Source organism: Tenrec ecaudatus, chromosome 1 (genome assembly GCF_050624435.1).
Source record: "Tenrec ecaudatus isolate mTenEca1 chromosome 1, mTenEca1.hap1, whole genome shotgun sequence".
NCBI lineage: Eukaryota > Metazoa > Chordata > Mammalia > Afrosoricida > Tenrecidae > Tenrec > Tenrec ecaudatus.
In genome coordinates this window covers 51757036-51782661 of record NC_134530.1, presented here as the reverse complement: position 1 = coordinate 51782661, position 25626 = coordinate 51757036, and the positions used below count along the sequence as shown (strand labels likewise).

At 45.3% G+C, this 25626-nt stretch overlaps 1 protein-coding gene, 1 long non-coding RNA gene and 4 other non-coding genes across 9 annotated transcripts; 5 read left to right on the top strand and 1 right to left on the bottom strand.

Moving 5' to 3' along the window:
• The first annotated feature begins 1819 nt into the window (after nt 1-1819).
• Nucleotides 1820-6485, top strand: LOC142451291 (uncharacterized). 3 transcript variants are annotated; one of them, XR_012784981.1, is made up of 5 exons: nt 1820-1911; nt 2807-2894; nt 3162-3221; nt 3526-3582; nt 4051-5384. It is a non-coding gene; the product is annotated as an uncharacterized LOC142451291 (long non-coding RNA). The 3 variants fall into 3 exon arrangements; XR_012784983.1 differs by lacking the exon at nt 4051-5384 and adding an exon at nt 5399-6485 and having other exon boundaries at nt 1825-2044; XR_012784980.1 differs by having other exon boundaries at nt 1825-2044; nt 4051-5383.
• On the top strand, nt 2410-2543 carry LOC142438397 (small nucleolar RNA SNORA16B/SNORA16A family). The gene has a single exon (XR_012782776.1). It is a non-coding gene; the product is annotated as a small nucleolar RNA SNORA16B/SNORA16A family (small nucleolar RNA).
• Nucleotides 2935-3064, top strand: LOC142437709 (small nucleolar RNA SNORA44). The gene has a single exon (XR_012782239.1). It is a non-coding gene; the product is annotated as a small nucleolar RNA SNORA44 (small nucleolar RNA).
• On the top strand, nt 3252-3372 carry LOC142437791 (small nucleolar RNA SNORA61). Its single transcript, XR_012782311.1, has one exon. It is a non-coding gene; the product is annotated as a small nucleolar RNA SNORA61 (small nucleolar RNA).
• On the top strand, nt 3901-3974 carry LOC142437909 (small nucleolar RNA SNORD99). Its single transcript, XR_012782410.1, has one exon. It is a non-coding gene; the product is annotated as a small nucleolar RNA SNORD99 (small nucleolar RNA).
• TRNAU1AP (tRNA selenocysteine 1 associated protein 1) lies at nt 4754-24732 on the bottom strand. Of its 2 annotated transcripts, none has more exons than XM_075553169.1 (9): nt 24683-24732; nt 23872-23969; nt 20282-20381; nt 19596-19648; nt 18119-18250; nt 12634-12753; nt 9470-9632; nt 9252-9285; nt 4754-5096 (listed from the first exon to the last, which is right to left on the bottom strand). In XM_075553169.1, the coding sequence occupies exons 1-9, from the start codon at nt 24707-24709 to the stop codon at nt 4960-4962; spliced, it is 864 nt and encodes a 287-aa protein (XP_075409284.1). In that variant the 5' UTR covers nt 24710-24732; the 3' UTR covers nt 4754-4959. The 2 variants fall into 2 exon arrangements, with proteins under 2 accessions (XP_075409284.1, XP_075409283.1); XM_075553168.1 differs by lacking the exon at nt 24683-24732 and adding an exon at nt 24277-24405.
• Between the last annotated feature and the right edge of the window lie 894 nt (nt 24733-25626).

The window sequence follows — 25626 nt, the reverse complement described above, 5'->3', positions numbered from 1 at the left end:
ACCCAGACTAACACAGTGCACTAAAAACAAGAAGCAAGGGGTGGAGGGAAGGAAGGGGGAACTGATCGCAACGATTGACACATAACCATATACACCCGCTCCAGGGGGACGAACAACAGAAACCATGGGGAAAGGGACACAGTGGTCAGTGTAAGATATGAAAATAATAATAATCTATCAAGGGGTCATGGGGGGAGGAGGAGGTGATACCAAGGGCTCAATACATTTGCAAGTATACAGTTTGGTGACATTAAGTCCATTCATAATGTTGCATCTATTGCCCTTTTGCTGTTTTCATCTCTCTCTTCTGACCCCCACACCAGGCAACCACTTGTCCTTGCATTGAACACAATAAAAAAGAACACACCTCACTGCCGTTGAGTCAGTTCTGCTTTGTTGACCCTGGAGGACAGAGTCGAAGTGCCCCCTTGGGCTTCGGACGCTGGAAATCTTCCCAGAAGCGCAAAGCACAACCATTCTCCTACGAACAGCTGTTGGTTTTGACCTGACCTTTCCGTTAGCAACCCAGTGTGGACTCCACTGCACTTTGGCTCCTTGGACACACTGTCCGCTCCTAAAAGTAAAAGTCTCAGTGGAGAGTGGGACAGCTGGAGCTGGGCAACACAGAGTGACTCACAGAATTACAACCTTCTCAGAGAGAGGTGAGCTTTCATACAAAAATGTGGGACGGAAGTACATGACCGCCATCGGGGGTTGGAGTTACATGTGGAGCTCCTGGGCTCTGCACAGGTGGGGTGAACATGAGTCAGAATCAACTCCACAGAAACTGAACAGTGTGTAGTGGTTTTAATCTGCCATTCTCTAACGATGGACAGGGGGCAATGGGATTCAGTGATCGAAGTCTAGCCTTCCATGTAGGGGGGCCAATTTTGACTTGCAGCCAATGCTCTGTAGGCACAGGCACCACCGATCTGTCGCTGAAGTTGGCTGGTTGTTGTAATGCTGGGTGGAAGCAGCCCTGGGCAGTGGCACAGTGCTTATACATTGGACTGCTAAACAGACCAAAAGATGGGTGATGTGTGGCGCAGGGCATGGTATTTCACTTGCCTCCTATGTATGTGAGAGTTGGACATTAAATAAGGAAGACTGAGAAGAACTGATGCGTTTTTAATAGTTGCTGGAGAATATTGAAGGTAACACGGGCTGCCAAAGCGACAACATCTGAGACTCTCTCTTAGAATACTGTCCCTTCGAGACAAGTCTGGTGAGACTGCCCCGTACATACTTAGGCCATCTCATCAGGAGAGGCCAATCCCAGAAGAAGGACATCATGCTTGGTAAACTGATGGGCAGTGACGATGAGGAGGGTCTTCAATGAGCTGGACTGATGCACGGCTCAAGCACAGGCAAAGCCCCCCACCCCCGCGCGATTCGGCGGCGCTCGGGCGCCCCCCAGTGGCGGGCTCGTCCGAGGCCCCGGGGCCCAGGCGTCCGTCGCGGGCTTGGCCAGCCTTCGGAGCGAGCGGACCGCAGGGCGGACTGAGACCGGAGCCAGCACGCGGCGCGGCAGCTCCGAGGCAGAGCAAAATCGTCAGCGTCTCTTTCGCCTGCAAGGGAGTAAGGCAGGGCCGCTACGCGTCGGCATCGACTGCACGGCCGAGTGTAGCTTCGGGTTTCCGACTGTAAGGAGTCTTTCCCCCGCCCCGTCGGGCGGACGGTGACGCACTCCCTGCGCCGGATGGAGGTGAACTACATTTCCCAGCAGCGCCGCGCGGCGCGGCGCTCGCGACCTACGTCAGGCTCGGCGTCGAGAGGAGGGCCCTATATAAGCCAGGGTCGGCCTGCCTTCGCCCTTTCCGCCGGTCGCCGCGTCCGGGTCCTCTTCCTTAACGCGTCTCTGCGCTCGCTCCTTGTTGTTCGCACTCCTGGCTCGCAGGCTGCATTTCAAGGGTGCGGGACAATGAGTGGGACCCAGGGGCGGGCCCGGGGGCTTGGTGGGAGAGCCGCGGGCCGCAGGCGTAGCTCTCGGGGCTGGAGCCCGCGCCCGCCGCGGCCTGGGCGGCCCAGCGCGCCCATCGGATCGGTGAGTAGTGCGAGGGGCCTGCGTCCCGAGGAGAAGGTGCAGCACTGTGTGGGTGAATCAGGACCGGAATTGAGCTACGGGGCCTGCCACTTAAGACCAGTGGCCTTGACCTTCGGATTCATGGCATTTTTGCAACTTTGTGCAGTTTGCCTGATGAGCGGGCACATGAAACACTTGTTTCCAGAGCAATTTTGGTGCAGTCTCAGCAGACAAGCCACAGGCTTCGGGCCATCGAAGATGGCGGAGGAAGGCTTGATGGCGCAGTGGGTTAAGCCTCCTTGCTTGCTAACTTAGAAGCCGCCTGGAAGATGGACACCGAGACGGCGAAATAGCCGTATGGGGTCTGTCACTGCCTTAAACTGCCCCGTGGCCCTTATCGAAGCTGCAGTTGCTTCCACGTAGCTGCTGTAGTCAAAAAAGAGCCCACAGTGAGTTTTTCCTTGACGGTCGCCGTTCGGTTTGCTGTAACCGATCTGCAACATTTCAGGAAAAGACATTCCCTAATCGTGCCAGCCATTATAGTCAGAGCCCTTTGTTAACTTGGCATGCTTTCCGAAGCCGGCAGCGATGCAGACGATGGCTTGCGTGTGCAGTAAGCACAGTGAGGGTGGGGAAAGTCACTGCTTCATCAGGACTGGAGATGAAGCACACAGTAAGGGCCGTGGAAGCGTTTGACCCAGGTGTCCTTAAATACTGTGCCTGGCCTCCAACCTGAGGAGCGGTCAGGTCATCCGGGACTATTGTGTTCTGTTCTCATCACAGCTGTGCTGAAGATGCCAGGATACCTCGGATTGGTGATCTCCGGTGGAGGAAAATTGTGACAGATCGGAGCCATGTGCCCTGGGACCTGGTAGGTTTCTTACAAAAATGTGGGAACTGCTTGGTGGGAAGCGCATGTTCCCAAGGTCTGTGGCTAGTGTGGCCATCTGATCTCCAACTGCATGCGAGAGCAACGTGGAGAGACTTTGACAGCTCAGGTCAGCAAAGTATCTGTAGCTGCCACTCGCCTTTCCTATAAAATTCTCCAGGATCTGAACAAGTCCAGTCATCCATCAGCTTCCATGTAGGTGGGTGTACTGGATTGATTTGGACTTTGTACTTTTTCCCTCTCCTGCAGGGTGTCCTTGCTTTTCCTGGCTGTTAAAGAAATTTGAAGATGTAGCTGTGGTTTTAAAAAGTAGGTGAGATGAGACTCCAATAGGTTTTTACCCTCCAGTTCCCTTTCCCATCGGATCAAAACACTGGTCTGGGTGGTCGTAAAAGGAGGAAAAGAAACATTGAAGCCCGCCCCTCAGTGCTCTTGGAGCCTGGGCTAGTTTCAGACAGGGTCATACTAGTTAAATTTGCTTTGGCTGCACGCCAGGGCTGAGTAAATGAAGACAAGCCTAGGCTACAGTAGCAGACGGCAGATGTATTTGTGGGAGGAGTCTCATGTCTAGCTTTCTTGTCCCTTGATTAATGGAGATAATTTTGTTTTTCAGATTTGAGTAGTAAAACAGCCTTGAAATGTGATGAAGCACAAAATACCGAGTTTTGAAGTAAGTTGAACCTTCATCCCAACTGATGGATTGGCACTTCAGAAAGCACTTACCAAATACAATGTCTTAATGGGACATTTCAAAGTATCCTCCTTTTGGGGTTAGCCATTTATCAGACCAACTATAAATGTCTTCATTGTGATTTGGACTGTAGTGCTCCAATTTGTTTACATTAAAGATAATCTGAAATGTTAAGCACTTTGTGGGCAAAGCACCCGATTGTTAGAAGTGCTGCAGACTGGCATCTTCCCCACAAGTGGCACCTAGTTTGGGTAGAAACAATGCTAGTTAGCTCCCTTTCTGAAAAGGCAGACTGAGCCTGGTCAAGGATGAAACCTAATCTGAGTGGACATCTATGGATGATAAATGCGGATATGGGACTGAGACCGGCTGTTCTAGAAGATTGTCTGGGTGGGGTTTAATTAGCAGTACATATTGACAACACTGGCTTACACTTTCATTTTCCAGCACTGAAGCACTGAACTTCAAGCAAGCCATTTTATATGCAGAAAATGTTTTAAATGTGCCTGGCTTAATAAAAGACTGGGAGTGATGCAATGTGTTGCCTTAATTTCTTTGTCCCCATCTAAATATTCCAGATCAAAATGGGTGTTCAATCCTTTAGAAGATATTAAGAGATCTCACTTCCTGTTTCTACTCTCCCCTCTTTCCTAAAAAAAAAATCTTAAAAGTTTAGATTTTTTTGTTTTTTAGATTTTAGGGCATTAGCATATACTACACCATGGCTTAAGACTAGGTCTTCTCAAAACAGCATTTAATGCTTACCCAAGGTTCTTTCAGAGTGCATAATTTCCCAATTTAGCCTACAGCCCCTTTCAGAAAATGACATTACCACCTTCCCAGGGAACTTTGAACTTTGTTATTGGAGACCATGATTTGGGGCTTGTGTAGGTGTCACTGATATGACCCCCAGGATCAGCTTCTAGCTTTGCTATTAAAATCTAGCTTGTTGGCCCAACGTGAAATGTGAAGCATTGATAAGCTTTGGTGGCAGCCTTTGTCCAGCAGGAACATTGTGATCCATCAACAGGGCTGTTTGGATGAGACCCTGGTCATCTTAAATGAGATCTGAAGAAATGTTTAAAAGCCAGTGAGAATGCTAAATTTTCTACTTTGCCTCTGGATAGAAGACAATTCCAGATTTTTAGTGTCCATGAGTATTCTGTTTACTACAAAAAGTTTGAAAGCTCTTTGCAGAAAAGGTTTGCAGCTTGGTTTGCAAACTCAACATTAAACAGGAAGTCAGCAACATGGCACAAGTCATTCTCAGATTATTAAAAACAAATACATTTCAAAAGTATTTGCAGTTTTCGTTCTAAAAAAAGTGGTTTCTTGGACAGCTCTTCCTGGTTCTGGCTACATCATGGCAGGGATCTCAGAGGACACTGTGTCCAGGGGCTGCCAGTGACAGTCCATTAGTGCATCATATAGCTCCTCACTCTGCTCCATGAACTCCTTGTTGGCCTCTGTCACATCCAGTTGTGGTGTGGGGTCTAGAAGAGAAGGAGGGACAGGTTCAGGACACCAGACAGGCTAAGGGCAGAAAACAGAATTAAGTTGGAAGACTCAAACGTCCTCATTTTAAAATCTACAGCAATACAGATGGTGGCACGACTTACCCTAAGCCTATAAAGATGAGCAGAATTGCCAGACCAGAAGTAATTTCTTGATACTCGTAAATCTGTTTCCAGTATGTTCCTATATGCTTTTTAACTGATAAACTAGATAAACAATTGCTGAGTCAAAAGCAATATATTTTGAGAACTTTAACAAAAGTAAATTAATTTTTGATTAGGATGTCAAGACTATTCAATATGGATCACACCTCATCATGAGAAAAACAAGTCCTTACAATTGGACCAATAGGCAACATCACAGAAAAAACGAAGACTAAGGTTATCAAGGATTTCATTCAACTTGGATCCACAACCAACAATCATGGAAGCAGCAATTAGGAAATCCAAGAACACTGCATTGGGTAAGTATGCTGCACAAGATCTTGTTAAAGTGTTAACATCAAGAGATGTCACTCTGAAGACTAAGTTGTCTCTAACACCAGCCACGGTATTTTAACTGCCTCAATGGGTGGAAGGCAGACTAAAGAATGCATGCCTTTGAATTACGGTGTGGGTGAAGAACATTAAATGTGTACATCATGGACTGCAAGAAGAAACAACTCTGTCTTAAAAGGAAGTACAGCCAGATAGTTCCTAAAAGAGAAAGGTGGCCGGACTTTGTCTCACATGTACTTTGGACATGTCATCAGGAGAGACCAGTGGACATTGGTTCTTTGTACAGTAGAGGTTTAGGGAAAAAGCCAACCCTCATTGAGATGGACTGGCACAGTGGCTGTGACGGGCTAAAACATAAGAACACCTGACTGTGAGGATTGTGTGGGACTGGGCAGTGAGTCAGTCATTCTGTTGTATACAGGGGTTAAGCGTCAGAACAGACTGGACAACAATCACAACTCATCATGTTGGGACATGGCTATCATTCAAAATATGCTAGATTACTAAAGGATAAAACTGGATGATTTAACCTTGGAAATATATATGTGAATATTACATTATAACAAGAAAACTAAAAAAGCCACTTGACCAATGGTTACCATGGGCGAAGGGCAAAGAGTTGTTGCTTAGGGAGCATTGAGTATATGTTAATGGTAGAATAATTTGGAAAAGGGTTGTACAATATGAAAAATACTACCAGTGGTACTAAATTCTACATGTAAAATGAGGAGCTGCTATCAAGGGCTCAAGTAGAAAGAAAATGTGAGAATGATGATGGCAATAAATGTACAAATGTGTTTGACAATGGATGGATGGATTGTGGTAAGAGTTGTACGAGCCCCCAATAAAATGATTTTTTTAGAAGTGGAATTGAATGTTTTTTGTATATATTTTGTCACATTTATAAAATAATTACATGAATAACAATAAATACAAGAAAGAAAAATATGTTCTAGAATTGAGTGTGGTCATAATTTTACAACTTCTCTTGATATGATTGAATTATATGGCATATGGATGAAGTGCTATTGAAATTGTTAAAAAGTGAATGGGTAAAAAAAAAAAGACTGGAAAATTCTACAGAGTTACACGTAGAAATTATTACAATTCATCTAACTGCTTCCAGAGAAGTGGAATGGGAAAAGCCAAGTGCAGAAGGACTGGCCCTCAATGTGACCCTGAGCAGGCCACTCGGGCTTGCTGGGCCAAGGGTTCCCCTCGAGAGGTAGAACTCCTCAGGGCGCTACTAGAATCAGCTGCACAGGTGCTTCATGGTGCGGGACTCAGACTCCAGGTTTGTTCTAGTCCTGAAGATAAGTTCCTTCTTTTCAAGAATACTTAAAAAAAAAAGGTGGGGGGGGCAGAGCTTACAAAACCTAGTCTTGAGTAGCTCCAAAACACCATCCGGTAGCATACGACCCGGGAGGAAGACAGCCTCTGTTTAAAGCATTTACATGGACACCAGTTTTATAATCATTGGCTAATAGGAAAACTGGTACAGAAATCCTGTAAACTCTTTGCTGTTTTTGATACCATAGTTTTTGTTTTGTAAAAATGATAGAAGTTCAAGGGAGGTTGGGGTGAACGGGGGAGCTATAAAAATGAGTACAAGGAAGAAGAAAATCACTCTGTTCCTTTCCAGAATGTAATCATCTTTGGTGTTTTAACAAAGGTGGACTGATATGAACTTGCTCACCGTTATCAAGGGTACAGGTAGGAAATCTAGGATGAGTGACTCTATAGTCAGTACCTGGATTAATGGTTTCTTGGGGGCATGACAGGGAGAAAATGGGGGGGAAATGGGGAACTCATAACCAGGAGTACAAGAAAGTAGAAAAAGTTCTAAAATAGACTGTAGTAATGATAATACAACTCTTCTTGATCTTACTGAACTATTCAATTGTATCATATGTGAATTATAAGCCAAAAAAAAAACGGTTAACTAGGCCAGGCAGATGCTCAACAGGTCGTGCTGAAACTGTCCCAGACCGAGTACACCAGTCCTCTGGAGTTTTTCACTTTGCTTGCACAGAGGCGAGGGCTGCACCAAATAGTGCTATCAAACTGCTGTGGTCGGAGTGGACAGGGGCCTTGGGCTACCATTGCCTGCCTGCCCCCACTGTCCTGGGCCTGCCCGCCACACTTGGCCGAGCGTACAGTGGCAGCTATGAAACTGGGCTTCGATGCGGAAGAACTGCGCAGGAAAAACGCACAGAGCATACAAGCCATCGGGATCTCGCCTGGCCACTAGCCTCCTTTTTCAGTCCTGGGGTCTGACCAATGGGATCATCGAGGAAACGGACATAGCTGAGGATCTGCCAAGACAGCACGTGACGAGGGAGCACACGGACAAGGACGACCCTGACTGCCACCAAGAGGGTGTTGACGGTGAAGAAGCCCAAGAAAAGAGCCCAGCGCGTGTCCTGCAGAGGGAGGAGCACTGGCCATGGAGCCTCCAGCAAGCACAGACTGGTGCCCGAGCAGCACAGCCACTCAGCCCGGAGAAGCCGACAGGAGGGGACGACGACTATGACTTCAGCACGGACTCCGTGTGACACGGCCTTGTCGAGTCCTCTGTCCTCTAGGGGGCTTCTCTTGGCTAAACACTTGACACTGACTGTAGCTGTAAATGTTGTAAGTATGTACGATGTGGTATGTCATTAAAATGGACTCTAGTCACCACACACAAAAAAAAAAAAACCTGTTAAAAGTGATATAAAGTTCAGAAAATTTTAATACAGAATTTTTTGGACAAATCTATTACTTTCTCATGAAGGATAAGGCTTATATCTTTAAAGAAAAGTTTTGTTTCAGTTACTTCAATACTCAATCATGTTTGATTTTATCAGGTAGCTTTTAAATTTTGTTTCCTAAGAATTTAACATATATTCAGAAACTTGATGATATATATTTTTTTAAAATTCCTTTTTGCATTTTTTTTTTCAAATCTTGGAGAAGCTTTGAAAAGCTACTAATGTCTCTTGTGAAAAGGTCTTTGTCAGCAGGTTAGTAATTCTTTCATTTTACTATCTTTTATTTCTGCTAAGAACCAAACACCAACTCACTGTCACCAAGATGATTCTGACTCAGAAGTGACCCTAGAGGAAAGCGCAGAATTTCCCCTATGTGTTTCTGAGGCTGTACATCTTTACGGGAGCCAAAGGTTCTCATCTTTCTCCTGAGGAGTGGCTGGTGGGTTTGAACTTCTGACCTTAGGATTACCAACCCAATGAGTGTGCCACCAGGGGTCCTTCTTCTGATAGTCATTAAAATTACAATAAATACTTTGAATTTCAAAATTAATGATGGTTACTACTGTACAGTAGGTGGTAGGACCAGGGGTGAATGTCAGGATCTTCGTATTTTTCTGTATATTCAAACTCTCATCCCAGGGGATAATGCCCCATGTCTAGGCAGCAGTGGGCTGCCTTCCTTTTTCTCAATAGGAGTTGCTCTCCTCTCCCAATCTGTACATAGACCCTTGTGGTCCCAGTCACATCTTACTGTTATTAGTGCATTTGTCCCTCTTCATTAGAATGCAAGGTCCTCTAGGGCAGGGCGGAATTCAGCATGTAGCGTAAGGCCATAGAGCAGTCACTGAATATGAGTAACAGAGAATGAATGGACTGATCTTACCTTCCAGGGCATCGTCTCCAACTTCTTCATATGTCTGTCAAGAGACCAGAGATGAGGGTGAGGAGCATGGGGGAATCCTGACCCAAGATCAAGATGGCTCATTTTTAACAAAAGGAACTTGGTTTTGGGAAGCCCAAGTCTCCCCCTCTTTTAGAGAATGACCCACATCCCCAGAGGGCAGCATCACCCAAGAGGGCCAGACTTCTAAATCCTGGTACCTGCATGGTGCTCTGCGTATAGCCATACTGGGGATAGCTGTAGCTGTAGCTGCCCGTGTTCTGGTCATAGCCCCACTGGGCATAGTAGTTCTGGTACTGCTGGCAGTACTGGTTGTAGCTGTAACTGTACATCTGGCTGTATTCCACTGGCTTCACACGGCTCCTTTTAGAAGAAACAAAAATTAAGCAAGAGGACAGTCACATGGCACTTACTACGTGACCAGGGAAGTGTTTTAAGTAGAGCCCCTCATTTAATCCTCACAACGACACTATGTGTTATGTATATACCACTATTCCTACATACAGAGAAGGTAAATAAACCTGTCTAAAGTCACACACTTAATAAGACAGCATGGCTCTATGCTTTTGAGAAGCTTCTTATGGTTGGGATTTCTGTCTTATCCAGGACTGGTTTTCCCTCTTTTGGAGTGACTCTGGGAGCTATTTTTATCTAGAACTAAAGAATCTAGGGGAAAAAAAAAAAAGATCATGGAAACTCAGCCTGGATTCTCTGAATTTTGGATGATTTCAGACTACAAGGTATCAAATCACCCTGCAAGACAGACCTTCCCATCATCACTGCACTCAAAAGCCACCATTCAGTGATCCTATAGGACGGGTAGCAGTGCCCGCTGGGAGTGTCCGAGAATGTAAATCTTTCCCGGAGTAGAAGGCCCTTCTTTCTCCTACCTTTTATGTACAGCACCTGTCATAACAAACTCAAGATTTCTTGTCAATCTTACATCTCACTGGGAAGCTTTCTTCTCCTGAATACATGACTGTCCTACCGGCTGCTAACTAAAGGCAAAATGTCAAGTGTGCAAGGGATCCATTGCTTTCAACAGCATAAGGCATGGGGACAGGTCTGGGACGTGACAAAAAAGCCTGGCTGGCAGGACTCAGAAGAACCAAACTCAAGCTCAGACCACCACACTGTGTCCAGAGTTGTACTATGAAGGACCAAGGCAGTCTCTTAGGGATGTACACCCAACAGTGATAGGAGACAGAGGCTGACACGAACCACCGTGATGCCAGCTTGCTCATTCCAAAGGAGAGTAACTGTTACCTTGTGTGGAAGTGGCCTCGTGACTGGTTTAGATAGAAAAACAAATCACATGGGAACTGAACGAGTGCAGAAGTCCTTGCCACAGAACTACCCATGGTCAAAGTCTGAGTGAGCGCTCCCAGTGGTGAGGTAGGTTCCTAGCAGGTTAACTATGTCCCTGGTGGGCAGGACTCAAGAGGGTGGTCAGAGGAATACGCCTGATGGTCTCAGTCTAATGCCATCCTCTCCCGACAGGAGGCCCATGGCCTCCTCTGCTTGCCTCTGGGTTAGACATCGCTGCTACTTGCCTCCCTCCGTAATGACGTGTTCAGGTGACTGAAGGGGCAGGCACTCACTGGTCTGAGTCTGGTTGGGTTTCCTTCCAGCGACTGTGCATGTCTGTGCCATTCCTCTACACGTGGCTCTTAAGCTCTAACTCTCCCTCCAAGGGTTTAAGGGCACCTACTTTCAGAGAGGCAGGCACCAAATCCTGGCAACTTTCAATACAGAAATAAATCTAACACAATATAAACTCCTTGCAGGGGGAACGTGTTTCTCTTGTCACAGCTGCATCGCCACAGATAATCAAGGACTGCATTGCTGTGGGGACTCCATATTGTTTGCTGATTAAGTGGTAATAAATCAGAAACTACCAGAGTGGCCAACTTCAGAGGAATAGCTAGACAGGACATACTAAAAAAAAACATTCTGCTGCTGTTGAAAAATAAAAATGAGGATGATAGGGAGGGAAAATGAGCATCGCTTTGTAATTAAAAATGAATAAATACTGACTCATATACAGAAAATATATGAAAAGCATGGATATACAGGGAGAACCCTGGAAGGGAACCCAGAAATTACAATAATCTATTTTAAGTGATAAAATCTGAGAAATTTCTTTTCAAAATACTTGGCTTAATGTTTTTATAAAATAGAGTTTATAACAAAATGTTTGGGGGTGGAGGAGAAGCATCCCACCTATGATATTATCAAACACAGTCAAACCACAGACCCTCCAAATTTTTTGTTGTTTTAAAAAATTTCTCCATTTGGGCATTTTCCCCCAAGAGTTCAGCTCTTCTTGTACTTTGGGCATAGATTTTTCCATTTCTGTGCTGCTGCCATTTAAGAATGAGGAAGTAGGTAATCCTTTGTTGGGGGAATCTGTTCAGTATCACTAACCTCCACTCACTCGGTGCCAGCCTTAACAACTAAACTGTCTTCAGAAATCACCAAATATCCTCTGGGGGGACAACAGCGCCCCGCTGAGAACCACGGCTTTGCACAGAACCACTTCTCTGTAAAGAATCTTGCAGGAGGAACCACTTCTATGCAGAGAAATGTTGTCTTACTTCTCAGGGAGAAAACGACTTGGAGTTGTCATCAAACAAGCCTATCTGCCTAGTGACAGATGTAATGATGACCTATTGTCCTTTCCCTAAACTCCCTGCCATCAAGTCTACTCTAACAGAATAGAGTAGAACTCCTCTGTGGGTTTCAGTTACCTCTGTGGTAACTTATTGCCACGCTAAATTGCACCAGCTTAGGACTAGAGAGTCTCATCTTTCTCCCTCAGACCATCTGGTGGTTTCAAACTGCTAAACTTAAGGTTAACAGCTGGTGGCAGAGTGGGTTACTCCTTTCTTTTCCATAACAAAATTCATTCAAAAGGTTTATGGGTTTCACTAGCATAAAATAATAATGAAATTAACATTAATCCCCATTCAACTTATTAATTTTATGGGTGAATTCCCAACAGACACACGACTGGGCAAAGAGCAGAAACATTAGGTGTGTATTCCCCAATGCTTTCCCAATGGAGTAAGGACGTTTCCGGGCTACCAGCAATGTCTCAATGCACCCAGTTCCCTTGATCACAGTCCTCTCTCCAGCTATCTGCTTCCCAAAGGGTGGGGTCACGCTTCTTAGGTCATCTCCAACCTAAGACACAACAGGGCAAATAGCAGGTGTTCAACTTTCACAATTTGAACTAAGTCTCCCCCAGCAACGTCCCATCCAGCGTTCCCTAGTAGACACTCTAATGACCAGCAAGCAGATGAGGAGTGTCCAGACGGTCAGTGCTGAGGCCCTCGACTTTCCCTTATGGCCCAGGACTCACGCCTTAGGGATCGCCACGCTAAGTCGCACCGGCTTAGACCCCAGTCCTATTGCTCCCTGGCACTCCGTCAGGGCTCGCTTCTGTTCCAGTTCATCTGTGAATTTCACGAAGCCATAGCCCCTGCAAGACAACAGCAACAACAACAATGCAATTTAGATCATGTGGTGCACAATCTTGTAACCCCCACCAAAACAATGGGTGAACCTATGCAGTAGGGAGCTTGTGGCCCACCAAGTAGATAGGAAAGCTTTCTAATATTACAAATAAGGTGCATGGAATCCTCGGTGGGTGGAACCACACAAGTACTGTGTATGGAATTATACAAGGGGATTTGGTCTGTGTTTCCATCCTGGTAGGCTTAAAAGAGAGTCCATTTCAATGCAGAGAGTGGAGCTCGCTACCACCAAGAAAGAATATGGAAGTACATCATATCCTCGGGGCTCAGGGTCCTTACCGAGGTCCTCAGGGAAGCTCATAGACCCAGAAGCCAAAGAGCAGTAACAGTGACAACAGTGAAATATTGGCAGAAAACTGGCAGCAGCAGAGGCAATAGAACCAGGAGACAAGCTGGAAATGGTGTAGTGGACCCCCCAGGTCACAGTGATAAAGCAGAGTGCGATCAGTGGGGAGGCTTGCCAAAGAGCGGGGTGTCTCTGAGCCTTTGTAGGAGACAGACTTGCCAACCCATGGCGCTAGTGAGCTGAGTGACTCCAGGTCAAAGATTACTGGCACCTGTGGGCACTTATTAGCAGCGCTAAGGAGCTTTCCAACACTTGCCTGAGCAGTGCTGAGGCTGGGTGGGCCCAACAGGCCGGAGAGACCAAGGGTCCAAAGGCTGATAACCAGTACACCTGTCAGCGGGCATGGCCAAGTTGTTCTGACCAGAGAACAACATCCTGAGTACTTCGTGACCCTGAATGGTACAGAGCTGGAGAGAAGAGCTGCACCTCATAACATCAGCCTTGGGCTGAAGCTGCGGATGGCAAGTCCCCCTGCTGGTGAAGGTAAAGAAATGCTACCATGTCATTTTTACAATCACAATTGTGGTTAGAGAGAGGGAGGGGAAGAGGGAGTGAGAGGAAGAGGAAGAGGGAGAGAGAAACCATCAAACTACTTGGAAGGAGATACATCCTATCCCTGGGGATGAGCCACTGCGCAGTGTCGGGATTCATGAATGGGTGGACAATGAGACCTGCAAATATCCCCACCTCTGCTCGGCTCTCTCTTTGGCACTTCACTAACGGGCTCTTTTCTCTTCCCAAGAAGTAGTAGCTAACTCAACCCTACCTAAAGAACAACTATTATTGTCATCATTATCATAGTAGTTGTAGCTCATTCAGTAACTATTTACAGAGCCTGTCCTGAATGCCAGGACCCTGGCAACCAGCAGTCACACAACAGACAAGCATACTCTCTCCTAAGCTCATACACGACTCAACTCACTGCAATCTAGTCGATTCCAACTCCGAGTGACCCCACAGGCCACAGCAGAACTTGCCCCTGTGAATTCTCCAGACCGCAGCTCTACAGGGAATAGAAACCCTACACTCTTCTGGTGGAGCAGCTGGGGGTTCAAGCCACAAGCAGCTGCCCAATGTGGAACACACTATGGCGCCAGGGCTCCTGAGCATGCACACTAGCTGGACGCTAAACAAGTGACAGCCAACACTTAGCAGGAACTCACGTCCCAGGGACCGTGCTGAGTATTTCACCAGGACCGTCGACAATCCATGGCAAGCCGGTGGCAGTATCTGACCTCCTCTGGCTTCCCCACTGTCAGGAGGCAGGGTCAGTCATGCTTGCGCTCTCCACCCTCATCGACCCTAACCGTTCCTCCCACAACACTCTACGTCCATTCTGGGTTCGACAATTTGTAGCAATGGCCACATAGAACTCACAGATGGTACTCGTGATCAGCGGGGAAATAGTTTACCATGCTAGGCATGACTAATCGAAGAGGAATGGCGCAGCACTCAGCATTCAAAAGAAAAGAACATTTCATGATCTATCCTGAAGTACAAAGCTGTCAGTGATACGGTAATATACATCAGTCTACAGGGAAGACCAGTTAATAGGACTCCTATTCAAAATTAAGCACCAATCACGAAAGCCAAATATGAGGAACTTGAAGACTGTACTCTGAAATTGATCAAACATGCAAATAAGACCCACTGATAATTAGTGGTGATTGTGATGCAAAAGCTGGAAACAAAGAGGAAGGATCACTAGTTAGAAAGTATGATTTTGGTGATAGAAACAAGGCTGGAGACTGCATGAGTGATTTTTGCAAGACCAATGACTTATTCATTATACATGCCATTGCTCAACAGCTTAAATATGGGTACTATATACATGGGCCTCACATGATGAACTGCCAAGAGTCAAATATACAACACCTGGGAAAAGTAGTAAGCCAGCTCAATACCACAGCCAGGACAAACCAAAAACCAAACTGACTACCATTGAGTTAATGCGGACTCACAGCAAACCACTGTGCGTTTCGGAGCCTGTAACTGTTTGTAGGAGGTAAAGAGCTATCTTCTCCCGAGGAGCTGCTGCTGGTAGTTTCAAACTGCTAACCATTCACATTGCAGCCCAATGGGTAACCAGGGCTCTTGCCAGAACAAAGGCAGGGACAAACTGTGGGAAATATCTTCCAATCCTCACATGCACATCAGCTCCAGCTGAAGAAAATAGAAACAAGTTCATGATAGGCAAAATAGGATCTACAGTATAGTCCACCAGAACTTGTACACCAATTGAAAAACACACTTGATGTATTGAACACCAAAGACCAGACAAGTTGAGAGATGATATCCAGAACATCATACATGAAAAAGCAAAAAGTCAAGAGGACCTGATGCAAAGGGCTTAGGTGGAGAGCAAATGCTTTGAAAATGATTAGGGAAAGGAATGTACAGATGTGCTTTACACAATTGATGTATGTATATGTATGGATTGTGATAAGAGTTGTATGAGCCCCTAATAAAATGTTAAAAAAAAAAAAAAAGACAATCCTAAACGAAAGCTTCATTTGGACACTTCAATGTTCATTTTATGTATTACCACCAGTAAGTTTCATTCAGTGATGTACAAATAATCACGAAGCTTTATTTTTCAGCTTTAGTAAGGAACGGGATGTTAAACTTGAATATTTAAACAATTAAAAGTATTCAGATGTATTACAAACCTTTCAGGTTATGGAATGTCAAACCATTAAAACATTAAATTATACATAAAAAGAAAGAAAAAGCAAAAAGTCATCGAAAAGACCAAAATAGATTTCATAAGAGGCTTTCAAACTTCCTCTCAAATGCAGAGAAGATAAAGCAATTGTGAGAAATGATGAAATACAAGCACTGAAGATTTCAAAGGGCAGCTTGAGAAGCAAACTAAAATATGAATTGTGCAAAGAGCTAGCATTAGAAAACCAAGATGGGAGAATATGCTCACCGTCCCTCAAACTGAAAAAACTGAGGAAAAAATCCAAGTCTCAAGTTGTTATACGGAAGGATTCTGTGGGCAAAATATAAAACCATCCAGGAAGAGAAAGAAAGGAAGGAAGGAAGGGAGGGAGGAAGGAAGGAAGGAAGGAAGGAAGGAGAAAGACAAAGAGTCTTTGTGCTGAAACCATTTCAAAAAGGGGCACAGGGACTCTGCTACCTCTGCGCTGTGATCTCCCACTTTCCCGCTGCACCTACTTGTGGCATTAGCCAGCAGCTACGTGAGTCTAAGAGTCTCCAGCTAGTATCTGACCCACGACTTGAGCTGGACTAAACTGGACCATTTTCTTGATATAAAGTTTTTCTTGCATGTATATTAGTGTGACTGGTTTTGTTTCTCTAGAAAACTCAGCCATGGTATTCTCAGTTGCCTCATAAATATGAGAAAGCTGAAAAATGAATAAGGAAGACCAAAGGATAGATTTGAATTATGGTGTAAGAATAATGAAAATACAGTCTCCAAACTTTTCATAAAAAAATGACTCAGCACCTCCTTGGAAGTTACAAAACTTTTTCACTATAGCCCAGGATGAAGTGTAGGTATCTGCTCCTGCAGCCCGTCCCGATTATTCCAGCACTCCCTCCAGAAGTGACACCACACTCTGGTCAAACACCGGACTACACCACGCGTTACTAGAAAACTGCACACATCTATCCTAGAAGTACAACGAGAATGTTCCTTAGAAGTGAGGATGGTGAGACTTTGTCTCACAGTCTTTGGAAATGTCAACAGATGTAAATAGGAAAAAAGAAGCCCACCCATGAGATGGCTGCACACTCATAGAAGTGACTGTGAGGATCACACAAACGGGGCAGCGTTTTGCTTTGCATGGGGCTTGCTGTCAGTTGGAATCAATTTAAGGGCCCTTAACAACAGTGATGGTGTTATAACCTAAAATGACTCCGTGTGACAATGCACTTGAGGTTTTTGTGGGACCTGGTAGTTTTATTAACACAAATAAGGTGCATGGACCTCTTTTGGGATTGGTCAGTTCTGCCATCTCACTAGGTTTAAAAGGAGCCAATCCCAGAGGCTGTGTGCGTGTCTAACCCCACTAGCATCAAGAAGTGATGAAAAGGGAGTATGTCCTTTAAACCTGACCTCCCTCTGCTGGGAACCACCTATCCCCAGGAGGCAGAACTGCAACACTGATGAAGGTGCGAGATAATGAGAAGTGGCTTAAGGACATCAGACTCTAGTGGCAGATAAATGCAAGTAGCAGAACCAGACCCATGTGTGACAGTGCAGTAGGCTTGCTGACCTACTGAGTAAAGTGGCTTCAGTGCGCTTGCTGTCCCACATAAAAGACAGTTGAGTATATGCAGGCACTGGGGTTTGTGTGGGCATTCACTGGTGAGGCTAAAAAGCTTTGTAGCACTGCCTAAGCAGAGCTGAGGTCACCCTAGAACTAAGGCTGATGGCATGGACAAGAACCAGCTGTCCTTACTGAAGAACGATATCCTGAATTGTTTCCGTAACCTCTAAGTTGATCTTGATCCTGAATTGCAACGTGTTTATTTCCTAAGTAAATAATGGTGCGTCTGGTCTATGAGTTCGGTGTGGCCTTTGGAACGAATTACCAAACTCAACAGAAAAGTAGACAGTTCCATGGGAGGGATGACAAGGGTCAGAACTAGTAAAAAGATTGGAGCATGGAGGTACGTCTGACCTTCACCTCCCAGGGATCAGCTTAGGGCGGATGTTGATCTCCATTTTCTTCCCTACGCATGAAATTAGAGGCGGCATGACACTACATCGTTTTTATATTTCTTTTTTACCCAGGGAAACAAGGTCAGAGAGGTTAAATAACAAGTGTATTCTACTATTCCTAGCTAGTATTGGAGCCTGGATTCAAACCTGGCAGTTTGGACTCAGAGTCTGTGCTGTGAACCATGAGGCTACAAGGCCTCTCCATAGCACCCCCACCAATGAGAGAGGCTGAGACTAACCAGGGAGGTGCCTAAAACAGTTAAGACCTTACTTAGACACGCCTGTCTGGTCCAAAACCACCTTGCCTCCCCGACAGGAGGGGTAGACTTTGACGAAGAATTCGTACAGCATGCCATCGTCCACATCTGGGGTCAGGTCCCCCACAAAGAGGGAGTATTCAGGACTGAAAGTAAAGAACAAGGACATTCAGAGACAAAAAGACCCTCTCCTCTGTTCTAAAGGGCTCTCAGTCGTCCCAAGGAAACTTCTCCTGCGCTTCCTTAGAGAATAACCACATGAAGGTCCTTGAACCAGAGCCTAATGCATATCTTTACAACATCCGGCATTAGTTATAGAAGTAATCGCTGGCCCCAAACCCTGCACTCCGCATCAAGCTGGTTTAGCTTCATCTGCGTGCAGATGGGTGGATTCTGGTAATAAAAATGAGGCAAGGGACTCTTACATGAACCTCCGAAGAAAACTATACTCACTATTTTTTAACTTTTAACTCAAATCCTGAAAGACAGAACAAGAGTATTGGAGTCTATATCTTAAAGATCTAAAATGCAGCTAAAATAAAACCCCATATTTCTAGAACAGGGGTTAGCAAACTTTTTCTGCACAGGAAAATAGTAAATACATAGGTTTTATGGGGTACGTATGGTCTTTGTCACATCTTCTTTGTATCTTTTTTATAGCCTTTAGAAATGTAAAAACTACTCTTAGCTTGTGGGTGATATAAATCAGTCTGAAACTTTTCTTCAAAAGCCAAACTAATTCTGTTACTATTTTCTTATTTCATAAATACCTATTTTTAAAAATAGAAGAATATAGAAAAGTGTATGCACATGGGCAAGAGCGTGTATGCATTCACCGCCCCACGCACATACACCCTTCTCTCTCACCAAATCCTGACCACCCGAAGGGAAGCACTACCAACACCGGACAATATGCTATGGTTTCTATTCTATGGTGCTTCTTTGGAATTTGGAAAAGTGGATGATTCCTCACATTTTGTTTTTAGTATTTCTTCACTTTTAGCATAGTGTGAATATCTTGACAAGTCAGTATTCTACTCCAGCAGAACCTGTCTGTGGACGTACATCTTGTTTCATGAACACTATGTCATTTCTTTAACAGTCCTGTAATTATTTTGCATTTCCCTCCATGTTACCTATGATAAAACCGTGTTTCAATGAACAGGTTTCAGATTAATTTTTATACCCCAGCATGAATAAATCCTAAGGAGTTGAATTACAGTGTCAACCAGTACAGAGCTTTTGAAATCAAGAGGCAAACAGCTGCCTGCATGTTGATCGATCAATATTGTTAGAATTGACCCACTCTCTTAGAGAAAGCCGCTACACTGAGTTAGGGACAAAAAAAGACGACCTTGGAAACAAGCCAGGAACATCCACCAACAGGGAGAGTCACGCTGTGATAGATACCCTCCTCTTCCCTAGAGAGAGAGACGCAGTGCCTAGTCCTTCCCTGGGACTTGAAGCCATTCTGGGCTACTTTGCACTCACCTATTATCTGGTTGTTTCCCATAAGTGGCATAGTTCAGCTTAAAACGTTTTGCCTAGAAATTTAAAAACAAACAAACTAAAACAGAGCAAAGAGTTTCAAGAGTCAAACAATATTTTATTAAAAACTTAAATAAATTACCTTGGCCAAAACACCTCTCCCTCTCTAAGCCTCAGCTTTCTCTCCTGTTTAATATGAGGGGCTTGCCCGGATGGCCGCTAAGGGCACTGCCAGCTCCAAGACTCTAGGAGCCGGTGTGCCAGCCTGGTGCAGCCGTGAGCTCAGTAACTGTGGGAAGAGCAGAATGTAACTGGCTTTAAATGTGTCCTCACTGCTGCCAGCCTATTCTAGTTTCTCAAACGGGCAAGAGAGAGATCGAGGTTTTCAGGTCTTTCATTTAAGGGAGGCAGGCAGTAGTGCAGAGTGGAAAGGGCATGGACACTGGAGGCAAACACTTTACATTTTGACTTCTCTTTAAATTCTGGGCTCTGCCATTTACTACCGGTGTGGCCTTGGGCAAGTGCTTTCACGTCAGTTTTCCAGTCTGTCAAATAAAGACAACCATGCCCACTACACAGGACTGTTACAAGGGCACAGGAAATGACGTGAGCATGCAGGAGCTGTTCAACAGATGGCAGGTACTAATGACAATAAAAATGGCACATCATCGTCATCTACACGTCCTTACAGGTGTGGCTCCGGGAAGAGGTTTCCCATTAATTTTATGCAAACACTTCTCGGCTGTCGCCAGATCTGCAAATTCTACAAAGCAGTAGCCAGCTGGGATCCTGGAAAGAGCAAACAGAGAAAAAGAAAGGTTAATGAGAGTTAGCTGCTGGACTGATGGAGGGAAAAATGGTTTTCTCATCTGAGTCTACACTGCTTTTGTTCCTTGTCAAATTCTAGGGCCGGTGTAAGTTATAAACAAACCGGAGTGTAAGAATCATTGTTCCGGGCCATTCTCAGGCCCGGACATATTCTTGGCAGAAAAGACTTCTGCCTTAACTTGCAGCTTACAGGGAATAATATTGGGACCGAAACAAGTAGAACCTTACCATGAGGAAACAAATCCAGAACGCAGGACTTGGGTAAGACAGCTAGCTTCCTTGCCTTCCATAAAGTCATTGCTATGTGAAAGAAGAGGTGGGCCTTTTCTATATTAAGAGACTCAAAGGGCAGAAGAACTAGCTGCATTAAAGGAACACTCATTCAATACCAAAACCCAAAATGGAATGCTAAAAGTCATTTGTTTAAATTAGCTTTATATATGAGGGGAACACAAAAAAAAACCACCCCCCCAGAATTGTGCTGGGTGGAGTGGAGCTTTCCTAGTACAAGTTTTGCCCCACTGGGAAGGTTCTCTCTGGTCACAGTGAATTTTTTTGTGAACGCAGTTTTGCTTGGACCTGGTTTTTTGAGAACAGTGTGTGGATGTAAAATTTTGTTTCCTTCTCAGGAAAAACACTGCAGAAACTATTGTGATGTTGAATACTGCTTACAAAGACAGCCTTCTGGGAAAAATTCAAATGTACGAGAGATTTTCTCATTTCATAATCAGTAAAATGTCGATTAATGACAAACGTCATTCTGGAAGTCTGGCAACTTCCCAAAAGGATGAAAATGTCGACTCAACTTTAAAACAATAAAAAAAATAATAAAGCTAAGCAAAAAAAAAAAAAGAAAATGTCGACTCAACTTGTAGTACATTTGGAGCTCATTCCATCAGGTCACTGTTAATCAAGCTTTCTATTTAAAGGTTCTGAAAAGATTGCTTAACAGTGTGTGACAAAAAAGACCTGATTTGTGGCAAATGGGGGACTGGTTTTGCCACCACGACAACGCACCTGATTACATAGCCATCTCAGTCCACCAGTTTTTGGCAAAAAGCAGCATGCCTCTCTTTCCCTACACACCTCACTTGACCTCACTCTGTGCCACTTCTTTTTGTTTCCACAAAGAGGGATATGAAAGGACAGTGATTTGACAACTTAGAAGATGTGAAGAAAAAAATGAGGAGGTACCATCAGCCATCCAAACAGATGAGTTTGAAAAATGTTTCCAAAAATGTAATTGTGGATAAACAATCTGGAGGAGAAATCAACAGGACCAATGGTTCCAGGAGAAAAAGGGAAAGGGGGAGGAGGGGGTAAAGGAAGTGGGTGTTAAGAAACCCAGGGACAAGGGAACAACAAGTGATATAGAATCGATGGTGAGGAGGGCATAGCATGCCTGGTAGTGTTTAATCAAGGGCAAAGTAGCCAAGAAGAATTACTGAAACCCGAATGAAGGCCAAACATGATAGTGGAACAAGAGAAAATTAAAAGGAAATAGAAGAAAGAACTAGGAGCCAAAGGACATTTATAGAAGTCTAAATACAGGCATGTATATATGTAAATATATTTATATATAATGATAGGGAAAGATCTATGTGCATATATTTATATGTTAAGTATTAACGTAGCAGATGAATATTGGGCCTCTACTCAAGCACTCCCTCAACACAAGAACACTTAGTTTAATAACCCAGCTTTCTGTGATGCTCACCTTCCCAATAAGATTGCAGAAAAAGCTAGGAAGCAAAGGGCATTTATAGATGTCTAAATAAAGACATGTACATATGTAAATATATTTACACATGAGGATGAGGAAATAGATCTTTGGGCATATGTTTTTTTTTCCTACGTGCATATATGTATAGGTTTAGTATTAAGGTAGCAGATGGACATTGGGCCTCCACTCAAGTACTCCCTCAATGCAAGAATACCTTGTTCTTTTAAATTGGCATTCCATGATGCTCACCTTCCCAACAAAATCGCTGAAGACAAAGCAGGTGAATAAGAAAATGTGAAGAACGCTGACTGTGCCCGGCTATTAAAAGATATAGCGTCTGGGGTCTTAAAGATAAACGGCCAGGTTAGGCAATTGGACATCCCCTTACGGAAGGGTAGTGGGAGGAGATGAGCCAGTCAGGGTGCAGTGTAGCAACGATGAAACATACAACTTTCCTCTAGTTCCTAAATGCTTCCTTCCTCACCTCCCCCCCACTATCATGATCCCAATTCTACCTTACAAATCTGGCTAGACCAGAGCATGTACAATGGTACAAATAGGAACTGGAAACACAGGGAATCCAGGACAGAAGATCCTTTCAGGACCTATGATTCTATGAAGTAATAATAACCAAATTAGATTATTAGACTTGATTCTGGTTCAGTTGTACTGTAAGTAAAACTATATTCCACAGTGTTTACATTGGATATGATTGTTCAGAAATAAGACTGTCAGCCTTTCTTCCAAGGTACCTCTGGTGAGTTTAAACTGTCAGTCTTTTGGTTGGTAGTTTATATAACCATAGTCCCCAGGAATCCTTGTGGGGATTAGACCAGCTATCCCGCAACAAGCTGGGTTCGAAATGAGGCACGGATGAAAGGAAAAGAAAGAGACATGTACAAAGCATGGGATCCGGAGGATGACAGTCTGATGGACTGAAGTACTAAGTATATTTGAAGCTTGGTTTTTATACTCTTCTTACATGGGATTGGTTACAAAACAAACATCAAAGAACTTAAAAACATTCCAAACTCTTATCTATGCAAATGTTACTTAACTAGTCACACTTTCTTAACATTTGAATAAAAGCACTATGTTCTAAGAATCACACGGATATGCAAGATTCAAAAGAATCTTAAAAGAGATAATAAATAGACTCACTCACTTTCACTCACCCACTATCTCACTCACTCTCACTAACTCACTCTAACTCTCGCACTCACTCTCACTCACTCAACTAACTCACTCTCACTGATTCACCAACTCACTCACTCACTCACTCTCTCACACTCACTCGCTCTCTCACTCACTCACAAAAAAAAAAGAGATAATAAATAATTGAGTTATTTCTCAATGTTTTTAGCAGCAAGGTCACAAATAACAGTCATTTTGCAATGCTTTTGTCTGCAAAGACACAGAGGCACAGGGGATTATTTGGTCACCCATTAGTAAACCCCTTGATCAGCAGATGCCTCCTACAGAATCCTTGAGGTTATAACAGTTTTACAGTCAAGGAGAATGAGGCAGAGAGGTTAAATAACTGGCCCAAGTTCACACAGCAGAAAAAACTTTTAAACTCAGCTTGGCTTTAGTAACAACTAGTACGTCCTTTCAATCAGCCCCCCAAAATGTAATTTTTTATAACACTGCAGTAATTCTTATCAGACGTGATAAGCAGCACGATCTATTAAGGAGGGCCCAGAGGTGACAGGCAAGACGAGAACGTACCCAGTGAGGCGGTTCCGGATAATTTTGACGCTCACGACAGTCTCCCCCATGGTGGCAAAGGCTCTGGAGATGAAGTTCTCATCCATATAAGGCTCCAGCTGCGGGGCACGGAGAGCAGTGTGACTCGGGACAGCACCCCGTCTCCCCCACCCCTCAGCCCAGAGTCCGCTCGTCCGCTGGTGGGAGGGAAGAGCTCCCATCTGGTGGGGGGGGGGGAAGAGTTTGGAAACCAACTTTGGGCATCTCCACTTCGTCCCCTTCAATTTTGTTCCCATTAAGGTGCCTCCCCCTTGGACCTAAGGGCTCCATCCCCCCCCTCCGGTCCTAGCACGAACCCCTGCCATCTAGTGAATTGCAACTCGCAGCGACCCCACAGGGCCGCGTGGAACTGCTGCTTAAGCTTACGTCAAAGGCTGGCATGGATGGAAACCGGCCGCCTGCTCGTTCTTTCCCTCAGGGGCCAGTGGGTTTGAACCGCCCACCGTTTGGTTGGCTTCCCAACGCTTCACCCACGGCACCACCAAGGCTCCTTCTAGAACCACAGCGCTCGTCAGTCCTAGAGATCCCGCCCGTTCCATCCCCTCCGGGAACCTTCCGGTCCCTTCCAGGAACGAAGGTGAGCACAAGGCCCCTCCCCCCCGACGCTGCCCCTTCCTGACGTGCGGCGACCCGCTTCTGTCACCGAGAGGAAGCCCCTGGCCTCCATTCACCTCACCCCTTGGAGCCCTGAGGACCCGCCCCTTCAGAACCTCTGTCCCTCGAGACAACGAGACTCCTTCTCCTCGAACCCCCGGCGGCCGCCCTGACTTACGTCCCCCATCCAGAGGCTGGCCGCCATGCCCGCTCCGGGCCGGGACTCCGCGGGCCGCAGGGGCGGGCGCCTGCGCTGGGACACGCTCCGGGGCTCCACGGCGCATGCGCGTGCGCCGCCCTGTGCGCGCGCCTCAGCCGGGGGCGGGGCTTGCGGGACCAGGACGCCGGGGGCGGGGCCCCAGGGCGGGGGCGGGGCCCAGGGAGCTGACCCTGGAGTCCGCGTGGGGAGCGGGCGGGAGACACACACACACAACCCCGAATAAGCCTTCCTGGTTGTTTATGTTTAGACCTTTATATGCACAGGTGTACTTAAAACATACACAAGAATGTTTTGTTAAAATAATAAGTACTTGAAAAAAAAAAGTACTTGATGTAACAAATAATTGCAAATATAAACCCAAACTCACTGCCATCAAATCAATGCTGACTCCTAGCGACCTCCTGTGGGTTTTCCAAGACTTGTTTTTTTTTTTGGAGACGAACTCTTCGCAGGAGTAGAAAGCCCAGTCTTTGTCCCGCGAAGCTGCTGGTGGCTTCGAACTGCCTGCCGACAATGTGAATCATAGCCCGATGCATAATCACTACACCACCAGGGCTCCTTACATGTGGAAGAAAATTATTGTTATTTTTAAAGCTAAAGTCTGCCTCCGCCCCGCTTGGAGCCCCTTCTCCCTCTATTTAGTTTGTAGAAACCTGTTCCAGTCTCCAAAACCCCACGGGGGCAGTTCTACTGTCCCACGAACCCGCTCTGAGTCACAAAGGCAGCGAATTTGTTTTTATGGTCCGGGAAAAGCTTTTGCTCCACCGGAGTCATGGCACCACCACAACCCGATTCTCCCTCTGCCAGACTGAGAGTCTGTGTTGAAGCTGAGTTGAGACAAACTTGTCATCCTACCAATCAATCCCTAAATCCTGTCACAGTACTTCCTCTCTTAAATCCTG